Genomic DNA, 14276 nt, shown 5'->3' with positions numbered 1-14276 from the left:
CTCTGTGAATCACTTTGTAATGAAATTTCAGTGTTTGGGAAATGCAGTTGGGGAATAAACCCCCTGCCCCAGCTGTGTGTGGTGAACACACAGGTCTGAGTGGGCAGTGCCTGTTCTAATTTGCCTCTGTTACTTTAAACGAACCAGAAGCTGATGTTTTTCCTGACAGCCCAACAATCCCACCCTGTGCATCCCTGAGAGCATTGTCCAAATGCTCCTGCAGCTCTCTCAGCCTGGGGCTGTGCCCATTCCCTGGGCAGCCTGGGCAGTGCCCAGCATCCTCTGTGGCCTAAATTTTTCCTGATCTCCAGCCTAAATTTTTTGTCTTCCCATAACATTCCTGGTAAGTGTGGAGAAATAACCCTGAGAAGACACCCGGATGGGTTTTCTTTTTTTGTTTTTCCAGGCTACAGCAGACACCAACAGTGATTTCTTTTCATTCTTCATGGGCACAATCAGAGACGTGGCTTTATTATTTTAGTTTTTTTAGGTTTTTTTTCCTCAACTTTGAAGCCATTTGAAAAACTATATTAAGAATAGGCTTTGTGGAAACTGGGGTCAAAATGAGCAGAGACAATACATCCCTAATGAAACTTCCCTAAACCATCCAGCGACAAATTGGGCTTTTCATTCCCATTTCACTCCAGATGTCAATGAAAGCACAGCTCCTTCTAAAGCAGCCTAATGTATGTAAACCATCACAGGAAGCAGAGCCTGCATAGCCTAGGAGACTGCAGATGGAGAGAAAAGGCTCCTGATTCCATAAAAATAACAAAACCTGTTTTACCATATTGTGCATTAAATATTGTTCATTTGCATACTTTCCATGGCGAGGTTCTCAAAGCCCACCATGTGGTGGACTTGTTGGAAGTCGGGAAAGAGACTCTTTCCCCAAATGGAGATGTGTTAGTAGAAGCTGCTGCTTAATTAGAAAACAAAAATAGCTGCTTTCCTCTATTTTTTTTCCTCCTTTTCTAGTTTTTTTTTTTTTTTTTCTCAGTGTGGATTTTTGGTTGTTTACATATAATTCAATAGAATTAGGAGGGGAAGCATAGGTGCAGTCACTACAAAATAACTGGATTGCTGGTGTTTTACAACAGCCTGCCTGCTTGGAACAGGCAGCAGCAGGGATTCCTCCATGGGGAGTTTCCAGCAGATAGCCAGGCAGATTGTAAATACCTCTTAGATTGTGGTTTTTTTCGATCTTTATATAGAATAATCTGATTTTATTTGTATTTATTGTGCATCCATGGCTGTAGCATTGGGCAGTGCAAATGTGCAATGTCACAGTGGTCACAGGGGTCTTTGGATGAGGGAAGAGATGAGGATTTGACTCCATATTTCAGAAGGCTTGATTTATTATTTTATGATCTATATTACATTAAAATTATACTAAAAGAATAGAAGAAAAGGTTTTCAGAAGGCTAGCTAAGCTAAGAATAGAAAGGAATGAATCAACAAGGGTTTGTGGCTCGGACAGAGAGAGAGCCGGCTGGGCTGTGATTGGCCATTAATTCCAAACACCTACATGAGACCAATCACAGATGCACTTGTTGCATTTTACAGCAGCAGACAATCATTGTTTACATTTTGCCTTGAAGCCTCTCAGCTTCTCAAGAAGAAAAATCTTAAAGAAGGATTTTTAATGAAAAGATGTCTGCAACAGTGCAATGCCACAAATTAATCAGAGGAGCCTGGAATATCCAGAGCTGGAAGGGGCTCACGAGGATCATCAAGTCCAAGATGGTCCTCGTTACAAGACACCCAAAGAATCTCAGCTAAAGGGATTAAACGGAAAATGTGCTCAAGGAGAAGAGGGAGTGGGAATGGGAGTCTCATGTACGCAGGAGCTGGCAGGGTTTGGAGCAGGATGGATTGAGATGTTCTTGGAGAGAGCACATTCCCTGTCTCAACAGCCACGGCTTGGACCCTGCCCACAGCAGGGGCTTGGAACGGGCTGATGATCTTTAGGGTCCCTTCCAACCCCAAGCATTCCACAATTCCTCCGTGCCCCGGGGCTCTGCGGGAGCCGTGGGTGGTATCCGAGCACAGGCCCCCATTAAGCACAGCCCTGGAGAGGCCGGGCCTTTGGGGCTGCAGCCTGCCAGCTCCAATCAATCCCTTGGTTTATGAGCTGCCAACGTAAAGAGTGCGGGGTGGGCGCCGTGCTCCGGAGGCTCCAGAGGCTGTGCTGGGCTCCAGAGGCTCCAGAGGCTCCACAGGGCCCCGCCATTCCCGGCCTGTGGGGCAGGCCCAGGAGCGGCCCACGCCTCGCTGAGCAGGGTGCAGGCCCAACTGCACAGTGGGAGATCATCCTTTGGGCTCTGCCTTTGAAGAAAAAGCGGTTTTTACCTCACAGAGATCCCTTTGCTCCTCTCCCACAGCTGGGATGTGCTGCTTGTACACCTGCTTTGCCACAGCCTGGCAGGACTCAGGGTGTCCCCTCACACAGTGCATCAAACTGCTGCCCTCAGTCCATGGGAATCCTCCCTCACTCAAACAGGGAGAACTGCCCTGGAGGAATGCCCTCTGCACCCAAACAGGGATGGGAGAATCCTCTCTGCACCAAACAGGGAGCTCTGGGCTGGGAGACCCTCTCAGCCAGACAGGGATGGGGGAATCCTCTCCGCACCCAAACAGGGAGCTCTGACCTGGGAGAATCCTCCCTCACCCAAATGGGAACCTCTGGGCTGGGAGAATCCCCTCTGCACCCAAACAGGGATGGGAGAATCCTCTCTGCCCCAAACTGGGAGCTCTGGGATGGGAGAATCCCCGCTGCACCCAAATGGGAATCTCTGGGCTGGGAGAATCCCCTCTGCACCCAAACAGGGAGAACTGCCCTGGAAAAATCCCCTCTGCAACCAAACAGGGAGAACTGCCCTGGGGGAATCCTCTCTCACCCAAACAAGGAGCTCTGCCCTGTGTGAATCCCCTCTGCTCCCCAAATTTCCCTGGAGATTGGTGAGGACATTGACACCTCCCAGCTTCTGGGACATGGGGAGCCCAGGGGGGATTTGCACTGGGGCAGGAGCATTTGGTGCTTCCAGCCTTGACTGTCCCATCTGATGCAAGCTTTGCAAATAATTACCTTAATTAGACATCATGTCTCGTGATTATTCCCATGAATATGGGTGAGTTGAGAGGGCCAGGGAAAATCCTTCCTGGAGAAATTGTTGGGATAATTATTTCTTTTATCTGTTGGAGCAATTATTTTTATAATTAATCATGGAATCTCTGTGTGGTTTGAGTTTAAATGGAACGTTAAATTCCATCTTGTTCCACCCTCTGCCATGGGCAGGGACACCTTCCACCAACCCAAGTTACTCCAAGCCCCATCCAGCCTGGCCTGGAACACTTCCAAGGATGGGGCAGCCACAATTTCTACAATTTCTCTGTGCAACAAATAATATTGAGGGTGCCCTAGTGGGGTTTTATTTAAAATCAGGTGGTGGAGATGAAAGGAGGCCCGTGCTTGTCCTTCAGACCACTGTTACTGTCACCTGCCTGCAGCCTCTGCTTTGGCTCTGGGAAGACCCATGGTGTTAACCTGCTCCTTTTGCCTGTTCCCTTCTCCGCAGCAGCAGCAGGAGATGCTGGCCATGAAGCATCAGCAGGAGCTGCTGGAGCACCAGAGGAAGTTGGAGCAGCACCGGCAGGAGCAGGAGCTGGAGAAGCAGCACCGAGAGCAGAAACTGCAGCAGCTGAAAAACAAAGAGAAGGGGAAAGAGAGTAAGTGGCCAGAGCACCCCTGCTTCGGGTGCTGACAGGCAGATGGGGGCATGGAGGAGCCTCAGAAAGCTGGAGGAACCTCCTTGAGGGCACAGGGAATTGAGGGGAAGAGAGAAATGCGTTTCTCTGCTTTATCTTCATTTTTGTCTCACTAAATGCCATTTTAGCATTTTTCAAAAGGAAGCGTATCCTCTCTTCCCTTGATTTAACATTTTTTGAAGTATTTTTGGCAGCATTCCTAATGGAGGCAGAATATTAAGCCCATAAAATACACCAGATGCACGCTGCACTCCTTTTCTCTTTCTACTGCTCTGAATTTCACTCTTTTTAAGACATAGTCGAGTTCACAGCTCTCCCCTTTTTGAAGCGTTCCCATTCATGAGGGGATTTTTTTCAGGAGGTTACAGCTTGTGGGTGCCTTCCCCACTCTCTGTCATTATGCACTTGAGGAGATCATTGTGGCCTCACAATGTCCCTTATCAGAGATACTCTGGGCTGCTTGTTTGGGCTTTTTCTGCAAGTGAATGAGGGGGAAAATACCTCCAAATACCAAAATACCAAGTTGTGCCATCAACTCCTCTGGTCTGATTTCAGATGGGAGAAGTGGTGGAAGGAAGATGCAATGCTGGCTGGGAGCTGGGAATAAGATAAAGCTCCAGGAATTTTTTCAGTAAGATAAAATTGGGGTCTGGGAGACCTTTTTAAGTGCTAGAAAGACCAGAGGTTCAGAATCCCTAAGCATTTCCACTTCCCCCTGCTGCTCCCATCAGCTGTTGCTGTTTGATCCATGTTTTGCTGGGCCTCTCCTCAGAACCTGGCCATTCTCATTAAAGTAATCTGGAAAGAAATTTAAATCCCTGAATCTGTGGAAAATGGAAGCAAAGCATCTTTTGGGTGAAACACAGAGGTGTAGAGGAAAAAAACCCAGAATTTGGGGATGTTAAGTTGAAGATCCTGTTCCCATGACTACAGTTTTATTTTTAAGTTACTTTTTATTTAAGAAGTTCTATGGTGTAGAATCATTATCACACCTCAGTGCTTAAGGACACTTAAGTTATTTTTCTCACATCACAAAATTTGGCAAAGAGAAGCTAAAATTGTCCTGATCTGAAATATGAAGAGAGTGTGAGAGAGGTGGAGTTCGTCCTGCTTCCTTTTAACATCTCTGCTCTGGAGCCAGGCTGGGAGAGCTGGGGGTGCTCACCTGGAGAGGAGAAGGCTCCAGGGAGAGCTCAGAGACCCTAAAGGGGCTCCAGGAGAGCTGGGGAGGGACTGGGGACAAGGCATGGAGGGACAGGACACAGGGAATGGCTCCCACTGCCAGAGGGCAGGGATGGATGGGATATTGGGAATTGGGAATTGTTCCCTGGGAGGGTGGGCAGGCCCTGGCACTGCCCAGAGCAGCTGTGGCTGCCCCTGCATCCCTGGCAGTGCCCAAGACCAGGTTGGATGGAGCTTGGAGCCACTTGGGACAGTGAGAGGTGTCCCTGCCCATGGCACAGAGTTGAAATTAGATGATCCTTAGGGTTCCTCCCACCCCAAAGCTCCCTGAGGTTCTATGATGTCTTTCAGCTTCCAGTAAAGGAGGTAAACCTTACACTCCAAAAATATTGAACTTCAAGTCTTCTAAGTAGCAGGTTTATGGCAACGTGACAGAACACAGCCAGGTTGGAGTGTTCTAAGGATGCTAATGGATTAAGGATGACACATTTTGGAGGGAGAAGGCTTTCAAGCATGGATTTGTCACCCCTTCTGCTACTCAGGAATTTATCTGCAGCTCTTCGCTTGAACTTTCCACCGAACTGGCGTTGTGGAGCTGGTGAGAAATGCAGCGCTCCAAAAAAAGGGAATTTTCTCGCTTTGGTGTTTGAACCATTTTACAGCTCCAGGCAGAGCCTTGTGGGAATGCTACAGCTCCTTGCTCTTGGAGAGAGCCCAGGAATTGTTCTCCCAGCATGTCAAACATCACCTCATCATTGACCAGGGCGCAGGACACGAGAGCATGGCAGGGTGATCTTTTAGTTCTTGTTCCTAGCAGAGCCAGCAGCTTCCCTGGCCTTTCCCTTTCCTCCCAGCCCAGATATTTTCCGTTGGAGCTCCTGCCTTACGCCACGGTGGGGATGAAGCATCATTTTCCACGTGTCCCCTTGCCAAACTTGGGATGCATTGCTCCGTCAGGAGCTCTGCCTGGGAGTCTGGGCTGTCAAGCCGATGATCACTGGGATCCATCATGGCAGGGGAACAGCCTGCTCTCCATTGTGCAGGAAATCATGATTAGGGATTACACAGTTGACATTTTAGCTCTGCAGAATGACTGACTCCCTTTCTTTAACGTTTTTTTTTTAAATGTTAGGTTTTCTAGCTGAAGCCAGAGATCCGCGCGCTTGTAAATGAAGCGAAATGTTACGTCGGTGGTGGTGTGCACAGACATTGGGAACAAAGAGGTCCCTGTTTACAGGAGTTTTCAAGACAAAACCTACACATGAGCCACTAGGCTCATTCCCCTTCTGCTTTTAGATGTGACATTTAACAACTTGAGGGTGCACAAGACCCCTTTTCTTAAATAACTTTGGTTCGAAGAGAGCTGGGATACCCCGGACAAGTGCTTTATTCTGAGTGTGCTTCTCTGCAAGTGTAATATCCTCTTCTGGTGAAATAAACCCAATTTCATCTGTGTTTTCAAACATAACTTGTGAATCTATGCCAAGCTAAAGGGATAAAAAAGGAGAGCTCCTTACTGGAGGCACTTTGTTCTTCTCTCTTTGAAAGCAAAGTTCTTGTTTTTTGGATTGGAAATGGAAGATTTGATTTGGGATCTATTTTAGAAATTTAAAATGCCTTCAAATACACGAATTGATTTAACAACCTTTTTTAAATGTTTGTTTTGTAATTGCAGGTGCAGTGGCAAGCACAGAAGTGAAGATGAAGTTGCAGGAATTTGTGTTGAACAAGAAGAAGGCTCTGGCCCACCGGAATCTCAACCACTGCATATCCAGCGACCCTCGCTTCTGGTACGGGTAAGTGGTGCTGGGCTCTCTGCAGGGCTCAGCCAGTGCCACCTTTGTCCCCAGTTCCCTGAGGGAATGCACCTGATGTGCTTGTGGGATGAGCCAGAGCAGTGGCAGGATCCCTGTGCATTCCCAAAATGCCTTTTCCAGAGGGTTTTCCAGAGGTGTGAGTGGTTTTCGTGTCTGGTGTCACAATGCTCTGTGTGTAGAGAGAGGTCTCTGTGTCATGTGTGATCCACAATTATTCAAACTCACAAGTTCTACAGTCAGAGATCAGCTTTTATAAATCCTACAGCTTTTCACCCAGGATTTGATCCCACCTTCTGTTATAGAACTTGAACTTTAGTCAAATGAGAAATAATTTTTTATGTTCAGGAGCTGGAATCTGATGATGCATGTGAGTCCCTTCCAACTCAGGATATTCTATGATTCATGTGAATTCCTGCAACTCATACTTAAGCCTTGCATTCTAAAACTTTTAACACTTACTGCTATTCTTAAGCTCTCAGACTTGGAAGTTTTGTTTACTTGGCTCTTACTGGAAACATCCAATGAGTCCAGTCTGCACTTCTAATTACAACTGCCCCAACATCTCTGTTTTCAACTGCAGGTCTCCAGTTTCAATTTCAGAAATCAATTTTTTCATTATACTAAAGCCAGTTAGAAATTTGATGTGATGTAGAAGTTTCTTCTGCTATGATTTTGTCATTGTCTTTATTAAATAAAAAGCCAAAGTGCTTTGGATGTTTGCTTTAGTGACCTCAAAATTCATGGAATTTTGAGTTACAAAAGTAATTTCATTTTGCCATGAAATTAATGTTCAAGCTGAAGTACTGACAGTGTTTTAAGTCTTAAGAAATGAACGTGTGTAGAGGGAGGGTGAGGTCATAGCCAGAAGATGTTTCCAAATTCCAGAAACTGAGCTGCAATGAAATTTGAAAGCTATCCCAGCTCTGAGCCAGGACAGAAATGCTGATGTGGAGTTGGCAGAAGAATTCAGATGTTATTGGAGGCAAGTGAGATTGAGCAGCTTTAATACATCTCTGAAAATCTAATCTGAGACTTGGGGATTTCATTAAAGGTGGTTGAAGACTCTGAGCCTCCATTTCTTTAAGGGATGGTTAAAATAACAGTTGATGCAGGAGTAGTGCAAGGTCAGTTAGAATTCAGGGTGCCCAGAGCAGCTGTGGCTGCCTCTGGATCCTTGGAGGTGTCCCAGGCCAGGCTGGATGGGGCTTGGAACAGCCTGGGATAGTGGAAGGTGTCCCTGCCATGGCAGGGGGAGGAATGAGCTGAGCTTTAAATCCCTTCCCATCCAAACCATCCTGGGATTCTCTGTGATGCAAGGCCAGGGCTGCTGCAGGTTTTTAGCCACAGCTAAAAACCTGCTAAGGTTTGGTGTTTGGGGTTTCAGGATGTTGCCTCAGCTGGTGCTGAGAATTTTCTGAGCACCAAAGTGTGGCTTGGGTTTGTTGTGGCGCTGAGGCATCCTATCAGCCCTTCCCTGTGATGCTCCAGGGATGCCAACAGACAGAGACACCACAAAGCATTGCACAAAGATTTCGGGTCATGCCATCCCCTCATTTTCCATCTGTTCTCTGCTGGGGTGAGGATTGTTATTCTGGATTCTAACCCAAGATGGACGAAGCCTTGGGGCCTCACAGCTCTTTCTCAGTGCTGAATTGTCCTGGTGAGCCCTCAAGGAGGGCAGATGGCAGCAGCACAGGATTTTTTAAATGCACCCTTCACTTGTTCAGGCAGAAGTTGAGGATTTTTTTCCTTTCCATTCCATTAAAAAAATAATATTTTTTTTTTTCAAAAGGAGAACCAACCTTTAAATTCCTGCCATATTAGTATTTATTTATATGGCATCTCATAGGTTACCAGCTGAGCTCTGGAGGCACTCCTGTCCCCACATAGCTGTGCTGTGATGCAGTTGGGTGGTGGCTGGGTTGAGCACACACGAGCAGGGCTCACAGGAGATCCACTCCACGCTCCCACTGTGAGCAGGCCAGGCCATTAAGTGCTAACAGATGCTGGGAGAGCCTCTCGAAGCAACAAGCCTGCTTTTAAGCACTTCCCTTGCTCTTATTAAGGTTTGTGAATTCCTTTTTGGTTTTTTTATTAAAAATGTAAAGCATTGCTTTAGGAAAAAAAAGTCTCTTAAGGGTATTGAGCACCATGATGGTCTGATGTCAGTGGCTGGGAGAGGAAAAATGTTCTGCTGGCATGGAATCACAGAGATGCTAGAGCTGCAAGAGACCTCTAGGATGATGTCCCAGCCCTGGAAATGCTCAAGGCCAGGTTGGACAGGGCTTGGAGCAACCTGGGATGGTGGAAAGGGGTGAACAAGGTGGTGTTTAACCTCTGTCCCAGCCCAAACCACTCTGGGATTTTGTGACAGGCAGCAGCAGAGGAGGTTCTTGGGAACTGCACTGTCAGAGTGTCCCTCCCTTGGATTCTGAACCCACTGGGCAGCCTGGCTCCCAGGAGTTTCTGCTCTCTGTGATGTCCCTGGGAAGCTGTCAGCAGTGCTTGGGAAGCAGCCACTCCATGTGCCAGCAGCCATGGAAGGGAGTTCAGCTGAGTGTTTGCATGGTGAGCAGGTAGAGAGACACATTTACACTTTAAATTGCACATTATATTATACATTGAATGATCCCAACATCCACTGGTGTGAACACAAAACATTCCAGCCCAGGTACACATGTCTGGATGTATATTCAGTGCACCTTGCTGGACATGACTGAAGGATGAAATATCAAATAATGGAATCATTAAGGTTGGAAAAGACTTCCAGGATCGTCACTCCAACCCTTCTGTCTGTGCATGTGGGTGTTTGAAGGAGCTCAGGGAGCAGAGGATGCCTTGGATGAAGGGATGTGCTTTCAGGAATGTCTGCAGGCTCCATGCAGTGTCCAATTTCCTCTCCTCCCAGAGCTCTGACATTCCTGAAGGGGCATGCAGAGCAGTGCATGCTGCTGGGAGCAGCGTCAGAGCCCAGTCCTGGAGCCAGGGAATGTGTTCCTGTTTGCAGAGCTCAATATCTGTCATTCAGCAGCCCTGGGGCACATCTAAACAGGCCCTTTGAATTCCTGCACATTGCCTGACAAAGAGATGAAAATAGATTCAATGTACTCGATTGTGCTGCTAGGTCACAATTAAAAAAAAAAAAAAAAAGAAAATAAAAGAAAAGGGAGGAAAAAAAAAAAGTCTGTTGCTCATATAGAGCCAAAAATGTCACTGTGTGACTTGATGGGGCTCAGGGCTCTCAGATCACAGCACCCAGGATTCCTGGGAGTGAAACATCATTCCTGGGAGTGCTGCCTTCCCATGGAGTGAGCAGATCCTGGCAGAAAAAGCCACATCTCTTCCCAGGAGGGATTATTTTTTTTTTTCAGTTTGTCTCTGTTTTGATTGCAGGTGAAGATTGAAGAGTGCGTGGGGGCATTCAGGGGTGGGGATGTGGCACAGCATGGGGTGGGTGTGGGAAACACAGCCCTGCAAGAGCCCCAGAAATCATTTTTCTTTATGTGCAGAGAAATCTGGATAATGAAGAGGGAGGGTTGGGAAACCACAGTCATTCATACTTCTATAGAATCCCAGAATGGTTTGGGCTGAAGGGACCCTAAAGCCCATCCCATTCCACCCTCTGCCATGGGCAGGGACACCTCCCGCTGGAAGGTCTGTGGGAGTAGAAAATGTTGATGTTCAAATAAAATTTGCAGAAAGTTTCTTAATTATGTAGAAAATTCAATGTATTTTCCCAGTATTTTATTAGCCCCTTATTTTTTGAAAGCTTTAACTTGCAGTGGAATTGATGCTCTGGATCTCAGCAGCCAACTTCTGAGTTGAGCTTGCACTCAAGGGATTAGTACTGCTCGAGAAACAGTGTGAATTTGTGCAATTTCCAGCTGGGAATGGTTCATTTAGGTTCCTTGAAGAACCTTTTGCAGGAGAATATTTTCAGCTTGGTTTTTAGGCAGTATGAAATTTCAAATATTCCCCTTTTTTTTTTTTTACAAAATGCTTGCTCTCCATTGTCCTAAATCCTTTAGTGTTTAGAAGAAATGAGGGATTTAAATTCTGTTTATTTAAAATAAAGTTGTGAGAGCCCAGTGAGTGTCACCTGCATGGCTAAATCAGATGGAGCTGCTCTGCTGGCTGGAGCCTTCTCCCAGGCTGGTGGAGCTCTTGAGAAACAGCAAAGCTGGGCACAAGTCATTAAGCAGGAAAGATGCAGCCAACAAACTGGTAGGAGGCTGAGAAAACTCATTCATTATTTAATATCCTCAGCAAACAGACTGTAATTTACTTCCAGCAGCCTGCTCAAACAAAGCCATAAATTATCATCTCGGGGAAGTTGAGCTGGAAAGGTGCTGAGTGCTTTGGCCCTGTCTCTGCTGAGCTCCTGGGATGGGAGGACAGGCAGGAGGAAGGGCAGGGGGCCACCTGTGTGCCATGGCTTCAGCCTTGGGCTCTCTCTGCTGAGATGGGGGCTTATTCTGGGGAGGGAAGTGCTCAATTTGAGGTCTCACCTGTGCTGAGATTCAGGAAGGTGACTTAGCAAAACCAAGATACAGAATTAACCATCTTAGAATTTATACTTGTGTTATGAGCTGAGCCAAGGTGGAGTCTTACACTGAAAACTAAGTGAATTGCCTTCCTGTGTATTGGATTTTAGTGGGGTTTTGTGTAGGAGTGCCCAGGAGGAGAAAGGCAGGCTTTGGGGATGGTACTTTTGACTGTGCCCTTCCTGGAGGACTCCAAAAGCCAAGCTTAGAAAACTGGATTTGCTGAAGGACAGGGCATCCTCTCCTCTCTGCTACTGGGAAATGGAAGAGCTTACAGGCTGCCCTGGGGATTCACAGCTTCGCCTTTGCCCCCTTCCCCACTCCCTGAGGTGTCAGGCTGGTCCTCTCTGTGTCACTGGTGTAAAGCTTGTCCCTTCTTCTCTTTCCTCCTGTGCAGGAAGACCCAGCACAGCTCTCTGGACCAGAGCTCCCCACCCCAAAGCGGCGTCTCCGGCACCTACAACCACCCAGTCCTCGGCATGTACGATTCCAAAGACGACTTCCCACTCAGAAAAACAGGTAGGGCTGCCCTTCCCTGGCCACACTGCCCGTCCCTGCGTCATGCTCAGCCCTCTGATCTGATCTTCCTGAAAAAGGGATGCTGCCAAAAGCTGGATTCCAGGCTGTGCTTTGTTTCCCTCTCCATCTGCTCCCCCTTCACCTTTCTCTGTGCTCCCAGTGTTCAGGGAGCCTGGGGCTGCTCCGGGGTGTGTGAGAGCTGTGTGTCAAAGTTTAGGAGATGTTTTCTGTCTTGGTTTGGAAAGACAGGAGTCTGCTAAGGAAGGCAGGAGCCTCCCCTGAAATGGAGAATGTAAACCCTCCCCACCCCTCCCAATTGCTATACATTTTAAATTAAGGGGCTCCCAGGTAAAAATATGGGAGCAGGAAGTAACAGTTCTTTAATAGAGAAAAGAAAAAAAATTAAAAGCATGAAATAAACAATGTAGTACACCAGAACAACACTGACAGAGTCAGAAGACAGCCTGTGGGTCAGGCTGTTGGTGGCAGTCCCATTGAAAATGTGGCTGCAGCCCTCCTGCAGTGTCAGGGGTGGTTCTGTTGGAGCAGGGGGATCTGTAGAGAAGGATGTATTGTTCCTCTGAAGATCCAGTGGGAGGAGAGGCAGCTGCTGTTCCTCTGGGGAATGCCGTGGAGAAAGCCGTGCTGGTGTCTCACAAACCTCTGGATTATATCTGGGTAGCAATGCTTGGCTCCTCCCTCTGGGCTCACATCTCCCAATGGAATGTTCTAGTTCTTATCAGCCATGCAGTGACATTCAATAGTCTGTTATCAGCAGTGTCCCCTCCTGAGGGAGGTGTGAATGTGGTCACTCAAAGAGATAGATAAAGCAAACTGCCCACCTGACAAAGGTAATCTGCCACACAGATGGGAATGGAGAAAAACTTGAATTGCAATCTTCAACATTTTCCCAAACCCAAAGCTCTCACAGAGATCTGCGTGTCTCCAGCCCAAGTGTGTTTGCTGAGTGAGAAAAATACTGAGAAAAGGTTCATTTCTTGGGGAGATTTGCATTTTATGTGTGAGTTTGTACCTGAGGTAAATAAGGGGGTTTGTGCCAGGGTGAGCACCGGGGCTTCCTGCGAGGGTTTGGTTCACACCTAGACAGTTCTCTTTCAGTCTGGCTTCTCCCTGCACGGTGGCTGAGCAGGTCAGTTACTCCTCAAGCCTGTATTATGTAAACCAGGTTGTTTGGCTTGGCTGTGCTCCTCAGCTCCCTAGCACATGCCTGAGCCAGCACAGCCTGGGCTCCCAACCCAGCCAGCTCAGGGCTGCTGCCTTCGGGGAACAGCTCTGCCCCATTCAGGGAGCTCTTCTGCTCACTGGCCCTGCTGGGAATCACTGCAGGACAGCAAAAAAAGCTTCTCTGGAAAGATCACACAATCATTAAGGTTGGAAAAAATCCAAAGATCGCCTTCAACCAGCACTGCCAAGGCCACCTCTAACGCGTGGCCCCAAGTGCCACATTCACGGGTGAATTTTTTAAACAATTCCAGTGGTGGTGACTGACCACTGCCCTGGACAGCCTGTTCCAATGCCTGACCAGCCTTTCAGTGAGGAAGTTTTCCCCTTTTGGAAATGTCTCACTAGGAACTGCAGCACCTGCCCTGCTGGATGGAATCCCATCCGTGCAGTTGTCCATGTTCCCCCTTGGGTTGGTTGCTTGATGAGTAACAAGCACTTCAGCTGCACAGGAACCCAGTCAAAAATTGGCTCCAAGATATGGGTTTTCCCCAGGAAAGGTGCCCCTGTAGCTTTGGGGATGGTACTTCTGACTGTGCCCTTCCTGGAGGACTCCAAAAGCCAAGCTTGGAAAACTGGATTTGCTGAAAGACAGGGATTCCTCTCCTCTCTGCTCCTGGGAAATGGAAGAGCTTGCAGGCTGCCCTGGGGATTCACACAGGAAAGCATCCCTTGGCACCAAACCTATCACTTAGGGCCTGTGGGCAGCCCGATTCCAAGAGATTTTTAGCTCTTTCCTATGCCTTGTGGTGCCAGGTGATCCCTTCCCACCCTGTTAGCATTACCACAGCAGAAATGGGCTTTGACATGCTCCCAAACCTGCCTGGCTCGTCACCTCAGGGCACCCTGTCAGATTGGCTTTGAGCAGCAGTCACCCTTCTTGCTCCCAGTGTCCTGGAAGGGAATTCCTGCAGGAGAAGGAAGACATCTGCACATCTCACCCACCCTGTGCTGCTTCCCAAACTGGGATCTGTCTCACCAAAGCTCCTGCTGGGTGAGCTCCTGCTGTCAGACAGGGGGAATTAAGGATGATGAATGGAGCTAATCACATTATTAAGGAGTGCAAGCCACCAAACCCATTGTTGTTTTCCAGCAGGAGGACATTCAGCTGATTTTGGTTTGCCAGAACGCTGGTGCTTGTTCTTTTTGGGCACCAGCACATCAATCTCCTGGGAACTGGTCTGGGATACAAATGAGTTCACTT

At 47.7% G+C, this 14276-nt stretch overlaps 1 protein-coding gene across 6 annotated transcripts in view; it reads left to right on the top strand.

The window, feature by feature from the left end:
* The window catches only part of HDAC4 (histone deacetylase 4), a 182438-nt gene that overhangs the window by 105867 nt on the left and 62295 nt on the right, over positions 1–14276 (top strand). For 4 of the 6 annotated variants that reach the window (XM_054277581.1, XM_054277582.1, XM_054277578.1 and 1 more), the window contains exons 5-7: positions 3579–3729; positions 6626–6746; positions 11709–11830. In XM_054277581.1, coding sequence (XP_054133556.1) covers positions 3579–3729; positions 6626–6746; positions 11709–11830 — 394 coding nt within the window. The remainder of the gene's footprint in view (positions 1–3578; positions 3730–6625; positions 6747–11708; positions 11831–14276) is intronic. The other 2 variants (XM_054277583.1, XM_054277580.1) reach the window with 1 other exon arrangement.

The sequence above is a fragment of the Melozone crissalis genome, unplaced genomic scaffold, assembly GCF_028551555.1.
Source record: "Melozone crissalis strain CALT ecotype California unplaced genomic scaffold, PUWL_Pcris_2 ptg000023l_1, whole genome shotgun sequence".
In the NCBI taxonomy this organism is placed as follows: domain Eukaryota; kingdom Metazoa; phylum Chordata; class Aves; order Passeriformes; family Passerellidae; genus Melozone; species Melozone crissalis.
Note: the sequence above shows the minus strand (reverse complement) of the source record. Positions and strands in the feature narration are given on the sequence as shown.